We start from the raw sequence: 17,293 nt of genomic DNA on the forward strand, positions 1-17,293 counted from the left end.
ATTTACTCATGTAGCCGATATTAGGAGGTATCCGCATTTCAAAACCTGGAGGTGGAATTTGACAACTGCACTTGGACCAATTTGATGGGGTCAAAACCCACATGGCTTGGGCCTACCTAATCAGTTCTCAGGGTATCAGAAAAGTTGACCGTTGGAAGCATAAGAGACGAAATTAGTAGGTCACTTTATGCCCCCTTAGGCTATGGTTCTTAGGCTACTTATTTTATACCCTAAGACTTAGGAGGACATTATTTCTGCTACCCAGTAGTCAGTGCACTGTTCCATTCAGTTTCTATCGGTATTTGCTGACTTAGTCAATGTAACCCAAGATATGCTGTAGGGCTGAATGGATCTAAGATATCTGATAACATCTCGTATTCGTAGCTATCGACGGCGTGTATGACTATTCTCAATCTGATTACATACTCAAGCTACTCCAAACCCATCCATCTCAATCTATCTAGTCATAGAAATCGCTCCCAGAAGAACAACTCGAATCTGACAAATCATCACTGTCTTGACCCTCAGTATCAATGGCATTCGTCCAAAGACGAAGAAGATTTCCCAGCCCTGCATGTTTCATTGTTTCCTCGTCCGGCATCCAACAATAAGACAGCTTGAGCAAGTTATTCATCTCTTGATAAATACCCCTCAACATTTCCCTCTTGAGTGATGTTGGCGGAGGGCACACGAAACCCCCTACAGGTGGACCACCGCATGACGGTGGTGGAAATGGCAGGGTGTTCAACCTCAAAATCATACCCGGACGCCGAATAGAGTCCCAGACCTCGGGTGTAACAGTCATATTATTCTCCGCAGATATAGTATAACTTCCGTTGTTGATTCCTGGAGGCTTATATAAACTGAAGCCTTCGTTGAAATTATTGATGGTGTAATCACACAAGGATCAAGACGATTACATGATATAGTGAGAGGTCTAGTCACATGACTCAGTTCAATTGACTATGGCATTAGTCAGGTTTCGCTTTAGCGTTTTAACTTTACACCAAACTCTCAACCGCACACACGAATTTCTTCCTCCAACTCCGACTTAGACAGAGTTTCCCGTTCAGGCCACTGTAGCCAGATACATAGGAAAGCTATCACTTGGAATGCTTATACTCGTCTTTAACAGTCTAAATAAGCACCCCCAGTTCTATTAACTATAGCTTATACTGACCTATTGCATTATAGAATATAGTCTCTCTTATTATAAGGGCATCCCCTCTCCTAATCTTGCGATATAGTATATAAAGCTACTGCCTTTCCTATTAAATCTACTATAGGTCCCTCTAAGGGATAGGAATACCAGGGAGTTACAGGACCTTACAGCTAAATATAGCTAGCGCTATACTATCTTCGGTTAAAGGTCTTTAGCCTATAGAGATATATCTTAGCTCTATTATTATAAGGTTATATAGATCTTAGAATAGGGCTAGGCTAATATGCAATACCCTAATAATCTTATTATATATATAGCGAAATTGCCTTATATATTACCTAGCCGTAGGGCTATGGTTATAGGGTCAGATAGTATAGCGATATGGCATTAATATTATAACTATAATCTGGGTTAGCTTAGTATATTAAATATCAGGGGCAAGATAACTAGCTTTTTTACTACTATTCTTACCTTTCTTTGCTAGTAGTTTTATTATATAAGGAAGAAGAAAGTATCTGCTATTATCTTATCATTTTATATAGCTTTATTCTAATATAGAGTTTTATCGAAAGCTTATCTAAAAGTATGGCCTTATGGCCTTATAATATTATTGAATTATTGGATATCTACCGTTTAGGCCATCTCATTTCTTCATGAAATGATCGAAAGTCTCAAAGATATAAATATAAACTGAAGCGACCGAGTGTCGGGATCAAATCTCGTATCATCTGGCGAAATAAGTAAATCTTAAACTGAGACCGAGCAGAGAAACATTTCAACATACCTCTACAGTATCGCAAGAATTGTAAGGAACAGCCCACTTCTCTTTGTTTGTGTCAACGATATAAATAGGTGCATATGATGCGCCGAGCATGAAGAAAAGCGTGATTGGCAGTTCTGTAGTGGAGCAACCCCCCTTTTCGATTCTAGTCAATGTATCTTTTTTCCTGGCCGACATAGCGACTAGAGTCATCTCGCGAGAGCTCTTTCTCTTCACAGCTGAGATGCCCTCGTCAACGTCTTGACGAATGGTACGGTCGAGTGAGGCGTATTGTTCCATTAACCCAGGACGACTGTTCCAAAAACGCTTGGCAGTCAACTTTCGCAGTGTTGATACGATTTCCCTTCCTTCTAGTGGGAGCCTTGTGACGTCCCTCTTGCCGTTTACGAAGTGGATCGTGTATGCTTCGATGTCCTCGTACGTCCATCGATCGAGAGAATTGCGCGAGAACAAACGTTGAAACCAGTTTCTAGAAGGGATGTCCAGGTAAGAATTGGTATCTGTAGAGATCGAGGCAGCACCGATTTTCTCTTGAGGACTTGGCTTCGTGGGGACAGGAGATTCATTTTTGAATGCGGGCCTGACGTCCTTCGTATCATTTATACCCTTGTCCCTATCCGTTGTGTCAGTATAACGGAATGGTTTCAAAAAGGAGCGGCTCAACTTACATGACATCTCTGACCTGTGTAGAGGAGTGTGCAATAGTGACAAATCTCAGACTAGTGTCAGACAATAATACCACAGGAGTTTGGCAAAAGAATTTACCTTGAGTCTGTGACAACGCTTCCCTTTTCTTCAATAGAGTCCGTGGGCGAAGATGATGAATCGTCTTTCTTTGTCCAACTTTCCCGCTTCTCAATGTATTTCTTATGGTATGCGACGCGCCGTTTAGCAATGTTCTCAGCAGAAAATCGCATTGATCGTTCGCTCCCCCAATCGCCCGGAGAACGCGTTGTAGTGCTGAAGAGAGATTATCAGCATCTTCCACCAAAGACATATCGCAAGGAAATGCAAACCTCAATTGGAACTGAGCGATACTACCAAGAAGAAAGCGCAGCATGAGCTCGAACTTGACTTGTCTCAACTCCTGATGACAGATCTTAAGACGAGGCCCTAGCCATTCCCAGACTTTGTAGCCCGGATAATTCTTGGCCGACAGAGAGGAGAGAAGAGTTTTAACCTGCTCCTGTGTCATATTGCCAACTTGGTTGTTGTCCTCGCTGTGTTTTTCTCTGTTGACAAACAGGACGAGGATTCCTTCGAACAACACTCTGCACGTGGCGGCAAGGCCGTTGATGTCGCTTAGGCACACATCGGTGAAAGCATCGGGAGCTTGTTGGGACAATTCGTGGGCTTTCTGAAGGGTAGCTGATGTAGAATTGATGAGGGAAACAAGTTTGGGAATGTCATTTGTTCGGGCCTGGTGGCATGTCTCAGCATGTAGGTCAAGTGTGCCTGATAGCTTGGTACCCAGTTGGGCAATACACAGAATGTCCAGATCCGCCATTGTACTGACAACCATGAGAAGGGCAGGAAAATGTGATGAAGAGGTTTGGATTTGAAGTTGGGTGTCTGGCCCCTCTTTATGCTGACGATCTCTTTTTCAAACCACTGTGATGACTGCCTTGTGTGGTCTCACAAGTATACCCCTCTATACCTGCAGGTCAGACAACCAGCCAGTCACAGATGTCCAGTCCGAGCTGCTGCCTAGTCTGCGTTACAAAGAGTAATTGAACAACATACCACGCATAAGACATAAACCTGCAATTGGCATAGCTATTGAGGGCAACCCTCCGCGGATTACAATTAGTGATAGAACAATTGAGTCCATATTGACATATAATGTATCGACACGCAACGAATCCCGATTGCACTTAAATTCCTGCACAGTAAATTATACTGACATCTAACCACATCCCCAGAACTACTTGCCTTCCATTGGTAACTTTCGTACTATAGGATATTCGTGCTCGTGTAATCAGATCACGGGGATTAACTTGTAATACTCGGGATTGGTAAGAATATGGCTATTATCAGTAGCCTGTGAAATAACCATGTACATCAAGGTTGCGCGGTAGACAAGGATATCGTCCAAATAATGCTGCACCTGCTTGGTTGGATACTTGAAACCATTCTTATCCTTCTCCCAGAGTTTTGTAATGTGCTCCATATACTCTAAAAATCGGAAAGGCTTCTCGTTTGGCGTCCACCCCGAAGACTTGTGAAGTTCTTTACAAGATTTGGTAAAATACTCATTCACCGAAAGTGTTCCGGGTCCACGATTTTGTTCATATCTTCGTAGCTTCTGGACCTGACGGGTTACAAGATCGGTGACAGCCTCTAAGGAATTGGGTGTGACTTCATCATCGTAGCTGATTGTCTCGTCAATGTTGTAGCGTTCTCCTGGCGTAATGTCGCACTCAATTGGCCATCTTCGCCTTTGCTGATCTCCGTGGTACATTTCCTTGCACACTGCGGTGGTGAAAGCTAGAGCCATAATACGACACACCATTACATCTTCTTGCTGGTTCTCTTTGATCCATGAGTCAATCCGATCAAGCTCCTTTCGGATGATGTTTTTCCCATAACTGCTGGGAACACCGAAGATGCTATGACATGTGTGAACATCAGCTGGCCCTCCCAGACCAGCTATATACCCACACAAATATCCCCATAGTTCTGGGGAAACTTGGAAAGAAGGAAGACTATCACTTTCCATTGCAGAATCGGCGTTTGTCGTTGGCATGACTTCGCTCGTAGAGACACCGGCTTTCATGCAATAGCGACTGAGAAGTACTAAAAAGATAAACTTGTCACCAACTCTAGCCAGCTTCTTTGGGAAAAGATTTATTTTTGTGAGTGGTATAGCAGCTGCAAGTATTGATATATCTCCTTCACCAAGAAGCAAAGGATCAGAGGCCGTTAGAGAACAGTCGATTTGAACTCTTTTAGCCCGGCACCATTCGAACATCAATTCTCGGTGATCTCTGTCATCTTGTTCTTGAGCGTAAACACTTGTTCTGCAGTCACATCGATACGCATATACGTTGTTAATTAAAGATGTGAAAAATTTCTTCATCCTCTCAGCAGACCACAGTCTCAAGTCCATAGAGGCAGGATCAAATCCCGTATCAGCCTGGAGATGTTGAACGCTAAGTAGGAATCCTTGGCCATACGCTAGTTTGACGAGTAGCTTCTGTGCAGATGGGCGACGGTATTTTCTCATATCATGATGCTCCAAAATGTCGTTGCCAGATGGAATAGCTTGATCAATTGCAGCATACACGCCCAGAAGAGGATGGCTTCGGAAATTGAGATCCATGTATTCGCCTCGCATGGAAGCATCTTTTGCGGTACCGGGACCAAATGAGTTGAACCGTATGTTTCCAGCAGTGATGGATGCAATGCTTATTAAATCAGCGACAGTTGAATAGGCAGGAGCAGCTGCCAAGTCGGACGGCAAGTAGTCTGTTCCTTGTGGATTTGTTCTCCATAACTCTGGATGATGTAGTCCGGTATGAGTTAAAAGTCGAAGCCATGTTGCAGGAAAATAATCAGAGTCTTCTTTTGCGACGTGCTTTAGCTTTGGAAACAGTCGGTCCTGATTCCAACAGCCAGAGCCATTTTCTCTCCACTCCCACTCCAGAAGAGAGGAGCTGTCGGTTGTTTGTAATTCCATTTTGAGGACCAGATCTTGGATGCTGATGATAGGGGTGTGAGCGACTGAGCGATATCGTAACTCAGACCAGTCGAACCTGCGCTTGGAGATACTAGCCCATGTACCAATAGCATATTTGCTACATTTATGTCTGCCCGGACCGGCAGCCAAGAACCCTTGAATAATGGCAAAGAACGCAAAGGCAGCAGCGATGATACCGATGACGAGAGTTACCACGAAGCTAGCAGGATCCCAGTTAAACTCGCTGCTATCTTCCTTCAGCTGTTCGAGTATACTGGCGGTGACGCGTAAAAGGCACTCCGTGGCATTGAGTTCGTTACAGTTGAGGTCATCCATCTTGAGGACAAAAACCAGATTGTATTAGATACCTCAATGCTAACACATGATAGATAATGGATTTGCTACACTTGAGGAAAATTGGGCTCGCGAGAGGAGTTGGAAAAGTTAAATGTGCCGGGAACGGTTAGATCTGGAAGGCGTGAGTAAGGCTGAACAGTTGACATCTGTTAAATCCGACCGTGAGGCCGACACCGGATAATAGCCGGGTAAAGGACCAATCAAGGAAGGATTTCGGCTTTAATGCTTATTTTCATCGTTAACTTACGAAATCCATGCTCCTACTTAAAAGAGCAAGTCAGCAATATACTATACATAATACACCGTAAAAACTTGGATTGGAGTTGCTATTGAGGGTATGACAGACGACTGTGACTGCAGACTTAAAGCACGCAAGCATCTATCTGTAAATCCATAAGTCGTATTGGCCTATTAACAAAGAACCATGGAATTTGTTGTTCCTCTTGATATCATTGCTTGTTCTGCATTAGAAGGCAGTTGTTGAACGTTAGGCAACTGAGCAAAAAGTTATAGCGCGTTAAGCGTTATATTACAGTGGACTCTCCGGTTCAACAGCACTCCCGGCTGTCTGACGACGTTAGACCCACAACGCCATTCGTTGCTCAATAACACACGTGACTATTCCCTTTCCACTTGCTATCTTTACACCGATAAAACCTCACCTCAATGTATCAAAACAATTGGCCGCTGAAAGTATTAAGACGAAATCACCAGTCAGTCTATATTCCTTAGTCTATTACTCGTCGACTCCTTATTCTTATACCACAAGACTTGGTAGGCCAATTTTCGTACTACACACCAGAGACCAACACATTCCAATGGCACCCCACCTACTACTGTTCCCATAGGAACTGCACAAGGTCGTATATGGTCTTCTGAATGTCAATGACATGAAGAACCTACGCGCGACAAAAGAGTCATACTATAAGCTACTGCTGGAAGACAAGAGCCAAATGTTCGTATTGAACGCTGACATAAGGGCTTTTAACTATAGCTTGAGATGTTTCACCTCCTTGAAGAGAGTGATAATCACACCTTTAACCCCAGGAACGCACTGGAACCCGCTACAGAACACCTATGATCCGAGCCTTCCCTCCAGATTTTGGGAGTCTTCCACAAGTAGTCTTTTACATGATGCTTTAGCACAAGCAAAGGATCTCGAGTACCTATCTCTGCACGACCACGTAAACAGTCTTCAAAAATGAAGAAGATTATATAGGGAATGCTGTCCCGTTAAGTAGTGTTTTTTCTCCAGACTCCTGGCCACGACTTCGACACTTTAGGTTTTCGAGCACGCTGGTAGATCGGGATGATTTTGTCAATCTCTTGGCCAGCAAGACAACATTACAATCCCTTGAATTCACCGGCGTGTGGTTCATACCTTCACAACAGGGTCAACACGACTTATTGAGCACTGTGCATGATGGTCTCGACTGGTACTCACGACCAGAAGGGGAGAGACCCGAAGTAACGATAGGTTTCACATCCTGAAATGAAGAAGATACATGGGAATATGGAAGGTATACCATGTATGAGCAGCCAGTCTGCTCTTCATAACTATACAGGACGGGAAACAACCCGCTGGAGGGTAGCAAGCTCAAGTATGGCAAGTCACAGTTAAAGAATGACCGAGACGCATTTCGGCTAGACATGTTCGACCTGGACTTCGAAGTCCCTTTCTAGGTTAGATGAACTGGGTAGGTCAATTTTTATCTTTAGAAAATAGTTCTTTGACTATTTGTTTCATGCCCTAAGACTGGAGAGACTCACCTTTCTGCTTCCCACCAGACAGACATCCTAGCATGATTATAACATAGCAAGATTTGTTTTCGGTGTTGGTTTCCTTGCACAGAAATAAGAAAACTCATGGCATTGTTCAGATAGAACAGTGTTTAGAAGTTGATTATCTAGAAGTGTTGTTCCTCATCAATATCATCCTTAGCTTTCACTTTTGCAATTTCAACTTGTTCCAGCGGTACACGCTTCTCCTGGACTGAACAGTGTGCCTATTCTATGGTCAATGTGATTTTATGTGAGGTCCGTCACACTCATCATTGAACGCAATGCAAAAAGATGTCGAGAACTAATCTCATATCTTACCAAAACAGTAGAACAACATCAACAAATGGGGTAACAACCACCTGCCGGAAAACTATAAATACTCCCATCTCACTTCTACTACTTCTTCTTCCTTTTTTATCACAATCTTCTCACCGACTTCGAGTTTGACCAAGGTAAGCCTATTATCATCAGTCTTAACTTTTTCCCGACCTTCCCAAAGTCGTAAGAGCAACTCCCGACAAACCATCAACAAGACGTCAAAATGTCGTCCAACATCAATGACCACATTAACAAGCTCCGCTCTCAGCTAGAGAGTCTGCACATCCCAAAGCAGACTGAGGGGAATGATACCGGCAACCGAACTGACGACGTCACCAGCGTCCCTGATTCATCAGGTTCCTCTGGTTCGTCTTCTATCCGTCAACCTATCACCGCCGCTCCCCTGACTCCCATCGCACCTACGAAGAAGACTAACCCGCACCCCTACCTGTCCATCTCGACAGCCATTCTCCAGGACGCCATCATGGAGTATCTCAAGCCGGACAGCCGGTACGGACACTCCATTCTACGTCGCGCGACAATGTACGACGATTGGCGATGGATGCCGTATGTGGCTTCACGTGTAACAATTCAACATGATGATGTTGAACTTGTCTGCATCAAAGATGATGTGTTTCGATCCAAGATCGATCGCAATGAAAACGTCTTTGAGCATCCCGACAATGTTGGCCGGGTTTCTCCTATCGGAGCGAACATGGAGCTAGATTTCGCCGTGCCGGAATACTCTGGATGGAGGGTCCTTGTTTGGCGCCTGCACGTGAATGGCGGAAGTCGAAGTCCCTGGATGGATCGTCTGGGGTGTGTCGTTGCTGATCCGAGGGCAAACCTCCATCAGTGAATGACCGAAACCAAGGACTAAATGTTCTTAGGTGAAGAGAGGCTTTGTCTCTCATGGGGTGGGGTGAGTATCCGAAGAGTGCTAGAACACGCAATCTGTTTTCCTTTGGAGTTTAGGTAAGTAGGAACATGGCATAGATTGTAGCATAGCGGCCTGGGTTCCTAGATGGGATGGCGTTTATTGTAGTTTGACTAGATTGACAATACAAATTCCTCGACAAAACAAATATTATTTTCATAATTACCCGTGACTATAAATTTCTCTGCCATTAATAAAGTCATATGTGCAATAACAACCTTCCATTATTTCCAGTCTACCATTTCGTCCGTCGTTGATCCAAACTTTCAGCGATCAGGGTAGACTGTTTGCGGGGTAACGCGGGGATGCTCCAGGGGTTCACAAGCCCACCAGTAGAACACAAGAACACACTGTAACATCGTATTCAGCAGATGGTTGTTCATTAGAACAGACGCTATATCTTCCCCGCACATTAGTTCCGGACCGATGCGGGCCGTGAACAACATCCATTTGGACATGAGGTTGATGATCCCGGTTAATAACTGAATGCTATGTAACGTCACCAAATTCGTTCACTTGGCAACTCGGAGTAGAGATGCGCACGAATCCTGTCCTGCAGATTGTCATCAGGAACTACCGTAGTAAAATACTGTAGTATTGATCATCGAGTCATTGTATGATTGAATGCATGGTGACCGAGGCAGGTAATTTTCAAGTTATGATGATGTTCTTTGCTTTCGTATTTGGGCAGCAGATGTAAGGACACTTTAAATCCGCATTGACCCTTCGAGCTGATGCAGAGCGTTGGTCTTGCTTCCAGTGCCTGATTGTATTACTCCGGCACTTTGTCTGTAATCCCGTACCCTGAAGTAAGTCAGGAGACATCTTCGTCAATCGAACAGTATCATGATTCCCTTACCTCCCAAAGCCACCGCCCTCGTGGCTCTGGCCTGCACCTTATTCCCCGCCAGTACGGCCGCCGAGGCGAACGGTCCATACGAAGCAACGTGGGAATCAACAGACAAACACAACGCCGCACCCGAATGGTATCGCGATGCCAAATTCGGCGTTTACTGGCACTGGGGCGCTTTCACAACAGCCCAATACGCCAGTGAATGGTATCCACGTAACATGTATGAGCCTGACTCGGAACAAAGAAAGCATCACACAGAAACATACGGACCTCCAGAGGAATGGGGCTACGAGAACTTCATCAAGGGTGCAAAGGATAAGAAGGATAACTTTGTGCAGTTCAAGCCTGTTCTTAAGTCTGACGGCGGTGACTTTGATCCTGAGGCTATTATCAAGGCTGTTAAAGCTTCTGGTGCTCAATTTGCTGGACCTGTGGCCGAACATCATGATGGTTTCTCGATGTGGGATAGCAAAGTCAATGAATGGAACCCAGTCAACTATGGTCCCAAGCTAGACTTGCTGAAGCTCTGGGCGGATCTTGTACGTGAGAATGACATGAAACTTGTTGTTGCGATGCATCAAGCGTACAACTACAATGGTTTCTTTCAATGGGCGCCAAAGACAAACAATACAAGCCTGCAGAAACTGCTTGGTCAGTTGCCTCGGGATGAGTCGGATCAACTCTGGTTCGATAAGCACCGAGAGATGCTGGATCACGTTCAACCTGACATCATCTGGAATGATTTCTCGCTCGATAGTCCTGGAGAATGTGGAAATTTCGAGGGTCCTTGTGCAGTAGACGAGCAGAAGCGTCTCGAGTTTCTTGCCTACTACTTTAACCGAGGCGAGGAATGGGGCAAAGAAGTCGTCACAACCTACAAGCATCACGACCATGGTTTCCGCAACACATCAGCCGTTGATGACTGGGAGCGTGGTGGACCATCCAACCTCGTTCGTCCCTACTGGCAAACCGACGATGCCATCAGTGCTTCAAGCTGGAGCTACACCGTTGGTATCAAGTACTACAGTTCCAAAGCCATGGTCCACTCTTTGCTCGACCGTGTGAGCAAGAACGGAAACATGCTGCTCAATATCTCTCCCATGGCTTCTGGAGTGTTGCCTGAGGAGCAGATCAAGGTTTTGAACGATATCGGGGACTTCCTCAGTCGCTATGGAGAGGCTGTCTATGATACTCGAGCTTGGGATATCTACGGCGAGGGCCCGAATCAGGTCGAAGGTGGATCTTTTACCGCACCTCTGCAAGGGAACAGCAGCGATGTTCGCTTCACGCGCAACAAGGAAGATGATATTCTCTACGTCACTGTTCTTGGTTGGCCAGAGGATAACCTCGTGTCTGTCAAGAACCTTGGATCCAACGCTCTGGTTGATCTCAAGACCTTAAAGTCTGTCCAGCTTCTCGGTGACAAGGCTGGCGATTACATCAAGATTTCAGAATGGGAACAGTCCAAGGGCGCTTTGGATATCACCCTTCCTTCTCAGCCTGCTGAATCTCTCGCATACGTCCTCAAACTTGCCTTTGATGGTGGCATTCCTGTACCTCAGCCTGAGCGTGGTGCTGCTGTCTTCTCCAATGCGGATGCTACTGGGAAAGGCGTCTCACTTGAGTTGGGCACTTTTGACGCGGTGTTCCTGACTGAGGCTGGACTCAAACCTGAGGATATTCGCTTCATTCGAGTGTCATCTGGTACGAAGGCCACTCTTTTTACTGGATTCAGGTTCACTGGGGAAAGCAAAGAACTCAGCGCCGGTGAACACGAGGTTGAGGAAGGTTCTGTAGGCTCGATTGCGATCTCAAAGACTTGAACTAGATATGTGTCTGATTCTCAATGGGGGCTCGGAGTATATTAACAGAGAGTTGTCTAGTTGTTGTTCAATTGATGATGTAATTTCTTCTTTTCATGTTTTTTCCATCTCCATTGTTCAGTCGTGGTTCGCGCTTCCTGTTCAGATTATTTGGCATACTTACTGAGTATGTTCCTCGAAGATGTCATTCCCTTATTTGTTCTTGGATAAGAAACATGTAAAAACAAGATCGTAATTTATTGCTCAGAACAGCAAAAGGAAAAAACCAATCGACGCAGGCCTGATTCGAACAGACGCCTCCGAAGAGAATAGATTTCTAGTCTATCGCGTTAGACCACTCCGCCACTGCGCCTTAGCTTATTGGATACGAGATAATGTCCAAATTTCGGCTCAAGGACTCTGGTCATGTCTTTGTCTTGTCTTTCTCACTTATTTCATTATGTATAAATCAACAGCTGTTCTAATGTCAAAAATTTAAGCACTATCATTAGACAACACTCTTGATTGTAACGTTATTTTCCATTGAGCAATTAATTACTCTCGATTGAATGTAAACCCGAGATTTCTGATCACGACTCCGCTTCGGGATAAAATGTGACGAGCTACCGCAAACACCAAAGCGTGCAAATTGAGAACGACTTTGTCGAGGTTTTAATCCATGATTTAGACTTTCGACTCGAATCTCAACTAATTGAATCAGTGTCATTAATTATCTATTCTCAGGTCCACAAACTCAACGTCAACGGTGGACGATCAACATACCCTGTATCGGATTCTCGGGAGATGTCAACCCGACCAATACTCCGATCGACACCTTAGCTCTACCAGTACTTACAGAACCAATCCAACAACCTTGTCGTGATCTAAAATCTGGGTCTTCTCGGAGCAATAAAGTCTAGACGTAATTTGGAAGGTGAATGTGATAATAACATATGCCCTTACGTATAGCCAAGAACATCTTGCCAGTGTCGTATTTCCCCACACGGCGGACTGACAGCTTTACAAGGTACTCAATTCGGAGGTTCGTCCTATAAAGTAAGCGGTAAATCCACCCATATCAATGTCCTCCATATCGGCCAATCTTGTACCACTAACGACGATGCGTCTCTCTAGTATCATCTTTTCCCTCGCGAGCCTAATGGCGACCACAACAGCGCTGAAGGTCAAATCCACAAAACAATGGACCATTGGCACAGACGTCCAGGGTTCTGAACGGCTCAATGGTGTAAGCTACCAAGAAGACGCTCTCATCACCTACGGCAACTACCAATATGTGACATTCTACGAAACTGCCCCGGCAGGATATCTCAACCACTTTGTCCGACTCGGTCGAAGAAAGATCTCACCCACTGTTGCAAATTGGGAGTATCTTACTCTCGATGACTATACTCAAAAGACAATGGATGGACATAACATGATTTCCATGGGGATTTCCGGTGATGGAAAGATTCATCTTAGTTTTGATCATCATGTAAGTTGCACGAATGACTAATCGAGTTGAGCTGATTTGTGAAGGATGTACCCATCAACTACCGAGTCTCGAAGGCAGGTATCGCCAAGGATGTCCCCTCCAAATGGTCTTCGGAACTGTTTGGTCCAGTTCTTCACTCGTTGGATGGATCGACAGGGCCTTATTCACCTTTGACCTACCCTCGTTTCGAACCACTCCCAAATGGTGATATGCTTCTTGAGTTTCGCATTGGACAGTAGGTTTTCTGACCGGAAGTTGTAGTCGACAATACTTACTGGCAATGATAGATCCGGATCTGGCGATAGTTACATCCATCGCTACAGCTCTTCTACAGGTAAATGGCAAGCCCAAGGGATGTATATCCAAGGTGACGACAATAACGCCTACATCAACGGTCTTGACTACCTCAACGGAAAACTTTACACATCTTGGACTGTACGAGAGACACCAAACGCTGACACCAATCACGGCGTCTATTTTGCCTACTCCAATGACGATGGCAAGACCTGGTTCAACACCAATGGCACCAAGCTTATCAAGCCTATCTCGACTTCTGATGCGACTACTCTGATTTGGGATATACCACAGAACAGTCGTATGGTCAACCAAGAAGGTCAGCTTGTAGACACCAAGGGGCGTTTCCATGTCCTCATGAGGGATTTGCTGTCTGGAAAACATCTCTATCAGCATTACCTACGAGATACCAACGGTAAGTCATTGCACGTTGTCGTGAACATGAACTGACATCTGTAGGAAAATGGACCAAAAACGCGATCAACCCAACTGGTCTTAATGGTCCCGATCTGTATGACCCACGAGGCAAATTCGCTGGAGACGTATCAGGTGAATACCTGTTCGGACTTCTTCCAGACCCGGTGAAGCAAGCTACAGGAATCTACGTGGCAACGGCTTCCAAGGGTTTTAAGGACTGGACTTCTCTGGCTGAAATCCCCAACACGTCTACTGAGCCCTTGTTCGACAAGACTCGGCTGCATGAGTTTGGTGTCTTGAGTGTATTTGTGAGACAGGCTGGTGGCTTCCCGGATAGAAAACTGCAAGTTTGGGACTTTGAGTTGGATCTATAGACTTCCCATTTCAGCCGCACAGAAACTAGACATTGCTTTTGTCTATTGCGTGCTGATGAGGCTAGATAATAGAATGACATACATTATTGGTAATTCAGAACGATGTTGGGTACCTTGGGTGCCTAGTCAGATTTACCCCGCCCTGGCTATCATACAGTCAGACTTTGACTCATCGACACTTTCTGATGTCAGCACATATTTTACGTGGACTTTCTTTTAGCTTTAATTTCCAACAATATCCTTACGGATTCAAATCTCAAAATGTCAATTTAACGTTCTCTTGATAAATTACTTTCCCCAAGAATATACGTGACTCACAGAGCATCACCAAACTCTATTCATATACAAGAAGCTTCCAAACTGTCGCACAGCAGCTGTTTCTTCCTCTTACAACCATCGATCCCCAAATTCGTACCAATACCAACAAAACAGTCAATTGACCGTTAGACGGCAATACAGTATACCATAAAATGGGTAATACGCCTTCTTCAGTCCCATGGAAAGCCGATCACATATGGCACCAGCCTTTTTACGTATGGGCTGCCAAGAACAACAAATGGCAGCCTGTCCCATCCACCAAGGCATCATCTGGAAAGGTGAAGGTCACGAAAATAGCAGTTTACAGCTGGAACATAGATTTCACGCTACCACACGCCGAGTCTCGAATGAACGCTGCTCTGAAGCACTTGGAGGAGCTTACGCGGCAGCACCGCTTGGAAAAAGACACAGCTGTCATTGTCAACTTACAAGAGTGTGTACTATCTGATTTGAACACTATCGGCGAGAAGGACTGGATTCGTCAAGGGTTTTATCGAACAGATGTTGACAAGTCGGCCTGGGCTTCTGGGACTTATGGTACGACCACGTTGATTGACCGACGGCTCGATATATCATCGTGTTTCCGTGTGCACTACTCGGCTACCAAGATGGGACGAGATGCATTATTTATCGACGTCCCACTACCTTCTAAAGGCAGAAATATCAGGTTCTGCAATACGCATCTCGAGTCTCTTCCCCTTCAACCACCGCTACGTCCAGCGCAAATGCGTCTCATCGCTTCACACATGCACGCGGACGATATCGCCGACGCCGTCGTCACAGGGGACTTCAACGCAATTCAGCCTTTTGACCGTACTCTCCATTCAGACAACAATCTCAAGGATGCATATTTGGAGCTTGGTGGTGAAGAGGGCGATGGACGAGGGGATGATAATGGGGGATACACATGGGGTCAACAGGCTTCCCCAGGATTGCGGGAACTACATGGATGTTCTCGTATGGACAAGGTATTTTTCCGTGGCGATGGTCTGCAACTTTTGCAATTTCAAAGATTCGGGAATGATGTCGAACCTGATCTCGACGAACAAGGTGTCAGAGAGAAGATTGTTTCGGGTGGGTTTGAGCGGCCGTGGATCACCGACCATCTTGGCGTCAAAGCGCTGTTCAGAGTCATTGTCTGAACATGATTCGTTGTTCATGGGGTTGGGGAACTAGCGGAGTACCGACATTATTTGAACAGGGTTAAATGGCCAATTATTGGTACCGCATCGTGCATTTAGTGTTTTTTGTTTCCCTTTGTGTTTGGAGGTTGAGGCTCACATTTACCCTGGACCAATGTCTGACGATCCTTTTTAACCACCAGACACAAGTTAACCTGTTGCATAGACCGCTTACCTGGGCACTGTTTATACATAACAGTCGTTCTTAGGAATGACTTTGGGTGTCAGACGTACAATGTTTTGTTCACCCTAGCCCTGTAAAGAAAGAGCGTCAACTGGGAATAAGCCAGCCCAAGCGATTGTCAGCGCTAGTTTAGAGCGGTCACGACAACCACTCACAGCAGCCCTTGTACGAGAAAACCCTTGAGTTTCCAGGAACAAGGGCTGCATCTTCGAATCATCACAGAGACTAAACGAGTTGATGATAAAAAGGGCTGTCGCAATTGGGTGCCTTGCGGATCATGACACCGCCAACATTTTAGTTAGTGATTACCAGCCGATCTGGTATGGATATATAAAGCCAAGTCAATGCCACCCTTCATCGTGACCTTTGCATCATCTCTTTACAAGCGGGGTACTCTCAATTGCCATTCCAAGATGATGCAAGTAACTGTAGATTTGTTGTCGCGTCCAGCGATTGCTGGCCCGCTCATCATCTTCATCTCATATGCAATTTACCAAGTCTTTCTCAAACCCTCAAATCTCCCAGATTTACCCATCATTGGCGCCCGCAAAGGCGACTGGTTTCCACTCTTCCAGGCCAAAATCCGGAACTCTCTCGACGTAAAAGCCGTCCTCAACTCTACATACGCGCAATACAAGAACCAAGCCACAATTCTTCCTGTACTCGACGGTGGAAATTTCATCTTTTTACCACGATCTGATACGAAATTTGCAAGCGAGCAACCCACCGATGAACTTAGTATGCACAAGTCTGTTGAACATGATTTGCAGACTGACTGGACCACCATGGATCCTTCATTGACCCACGACCCTATCCATCTGGACTTAGTGCTTACCAGACTTACGAAAGAGGTGGGCAACCTAATTCCTCATTTAGCCGATGAGTTGGAGCATGTTGTCAGTAAGCACTGGGGTACTAGTTCGGAATGGACCGAGATTTGCATTTTTGAAAAGGCGCAGCAGATCACCAGTGGCATGACAAACCGTGCATTCTATTGAGATGTGAGAGTGATAATTGAATAAATTGATTAAAGATCTAAGTTAAAGGACTGCAGACAGGAAAGAGATATACATATATATATAATATAATCACATAATCATACCCATAATATCCTCTATATTTAACACTCCTACTTAAGCTTATAATTATATAGAAAATAGTATCCTCCTGGTCCTTTAACGAATAAGGGTTATATATAGTCTATTTAGCTTTACTATTAGCTTTACTCCTATTAACTCCTAAGCTTATCTATCTATAAGGTAATAAAAAGAGAAGAGAGATATTTTAATAGATAAAAGAAATAAATAGATAGATAAATAGAGATATAAAGATTATATTATTAGGGATAGTCTTATATCTCCT

The 17,293-nt window shown here is 44.9% G+C and overlaps 7 protein-coding genes across 7 annotated transcripts; 5 read left to right on the forward strand and 2 right to left on the reverse strand.

Moving 5' to 3' along the window:
• Positions 1-460: 460 nt before the first annotated feature.
• On the reverse strand, positions 461-3,450 carry FSST1_012651 (uncharacterized protein; the record flags this gene model as incomplete). The annotated part of the gene is made up of 6 exons (XM_083235895.1): positions 461-870; positions 1,854-1,890; positions 1,947-2,556; positions 2,612-2,662; positions 2,709-2,903; positions 2,960-3,450. 6 exons carry the CDS (start codon positions 3,448-3,450, stop codon positions 461-463), a joined length of 1,794 nt encoding a protein of 597 aa, XP_083082347.1.
• Positions 3,451-3,921: 471 nt separating this feature from the next.
• On the reverse strand, positions 3,922-5,958 carry FSST1_012652 (uncharacterized protein; the record flags this gene model as incomplete). The annotated part of the gene is made up of 1 exon (XM_083235896.1): positions 3,922-5,958. One exon carries the CDS (start codon positions 5,956-5,958, stop codon positions 3,922-3,924), a length of 2,037 nt encoding a protein of 678 aa, XP_083082348.1.
• Positions 5,959-8,302: 2,344 nt separating this feature from the next.
• On the forward strand, positions 8,303-8,938 carry FSST1_012653 (uncharacterized protein; the record flags this gene model as incomplete). The annotated part of the gene is made up of 1 exon (XM_083235897.1): positions 8,303-8,938. The coding sequence occupies one exon, from the start codon at positions 8,303-8,305 to the stop codon at positions 8,936-8,938; it is 636 nt and encodes a 211-aa protein (XP_083082349.1).
• A 924-nt stretch (positions 8,939-9,862) lies between these two features.
• FSST1_012654 (alpha-L-fucosidase) lies at positions 9,863-11,692 on the forward strand (the record flags this gene model as incomplete). The annotated part of the gene is made up of 1 exon (XM_083235898.1): positions 9,863-11,692. One exon carries the CDS (start codon positions 9,863-9,865, stop codon positions 11,690-11,692), a length of 1,830 nt encoding a protein of 609 aa, XP_083082350.1.
• A 1,099-nt stretch (positions 11,693-12,791) lies between these two features.
• On the forward strand, positions 12,792-14,248 carry FSST1_012655 (Endonuclease/exonuclease/phosphatase; the record flags this gene model as incomplete). The annotated part of the gene is made up of 4 exons (XM_083235899.1): positions 12,792-13,163; positions 13,208-13,398; positions 13,451-13,872; positions 13,917-14,248. 4 exons carry the CDS (start codon positions 12,792-12,794, stop codon positions 14,246-14,248), a joined length of 1,317 nt encoding a protein of 438 aa, XP_083082351.1.
• A 470-nt stretch (positions 14,249-14,718) lies between these two features.
• On the forward strand, positions 14,719-15,708 carry FSST1_012656 (endonuclease/exonuclease/phosphatase family protein; the record flags this gene model as incomplete). The annotated part of the gene is made up of 1 exon (XM_083235900.1): positions 14,719-15,708. The coding sequence occupies one exon, from the start codon at positions 14,719-14,721 to the stop codon at positions 15,706-15,708; it is 990 nt and encodes a 329-aa protein (XP_083082352.1).
• A 636-nt stretch (positions 15,709-16,344) lies between these two features.
• On the forward strand, positions 16,345-16,929 carry FSST1_012657 (uncharacterized protein; the record flags this gene model as incomplete). The annotated part of the gene is made up of 1 exon (XM_083235901.1): positions 16,345-16,929. One exon carries the CDS (start codon positions 16,345-16,347, stop codon positions 16,927-16,929), a length of 585 nt encoding a protein of 194 aa, XP_083082353.1.
• Between the last annotated feature and the right edge of the window lie 364 nt (positions 16,930-17,293).

This window comes from Fusarium sambucinum, chromosome III, assembly GCF_050947815.1.
Source record: "Fusarium sambucinum isolate potato_lamoka chromosome III, whole genome shotgun sequence".
Lineage (NCBI taxonomy): Eukaryota > Fungi > Ascomycota > Sordariomycetes > Hypocreales > Nectriaceae > Fusarium > Fusarium sambucinum.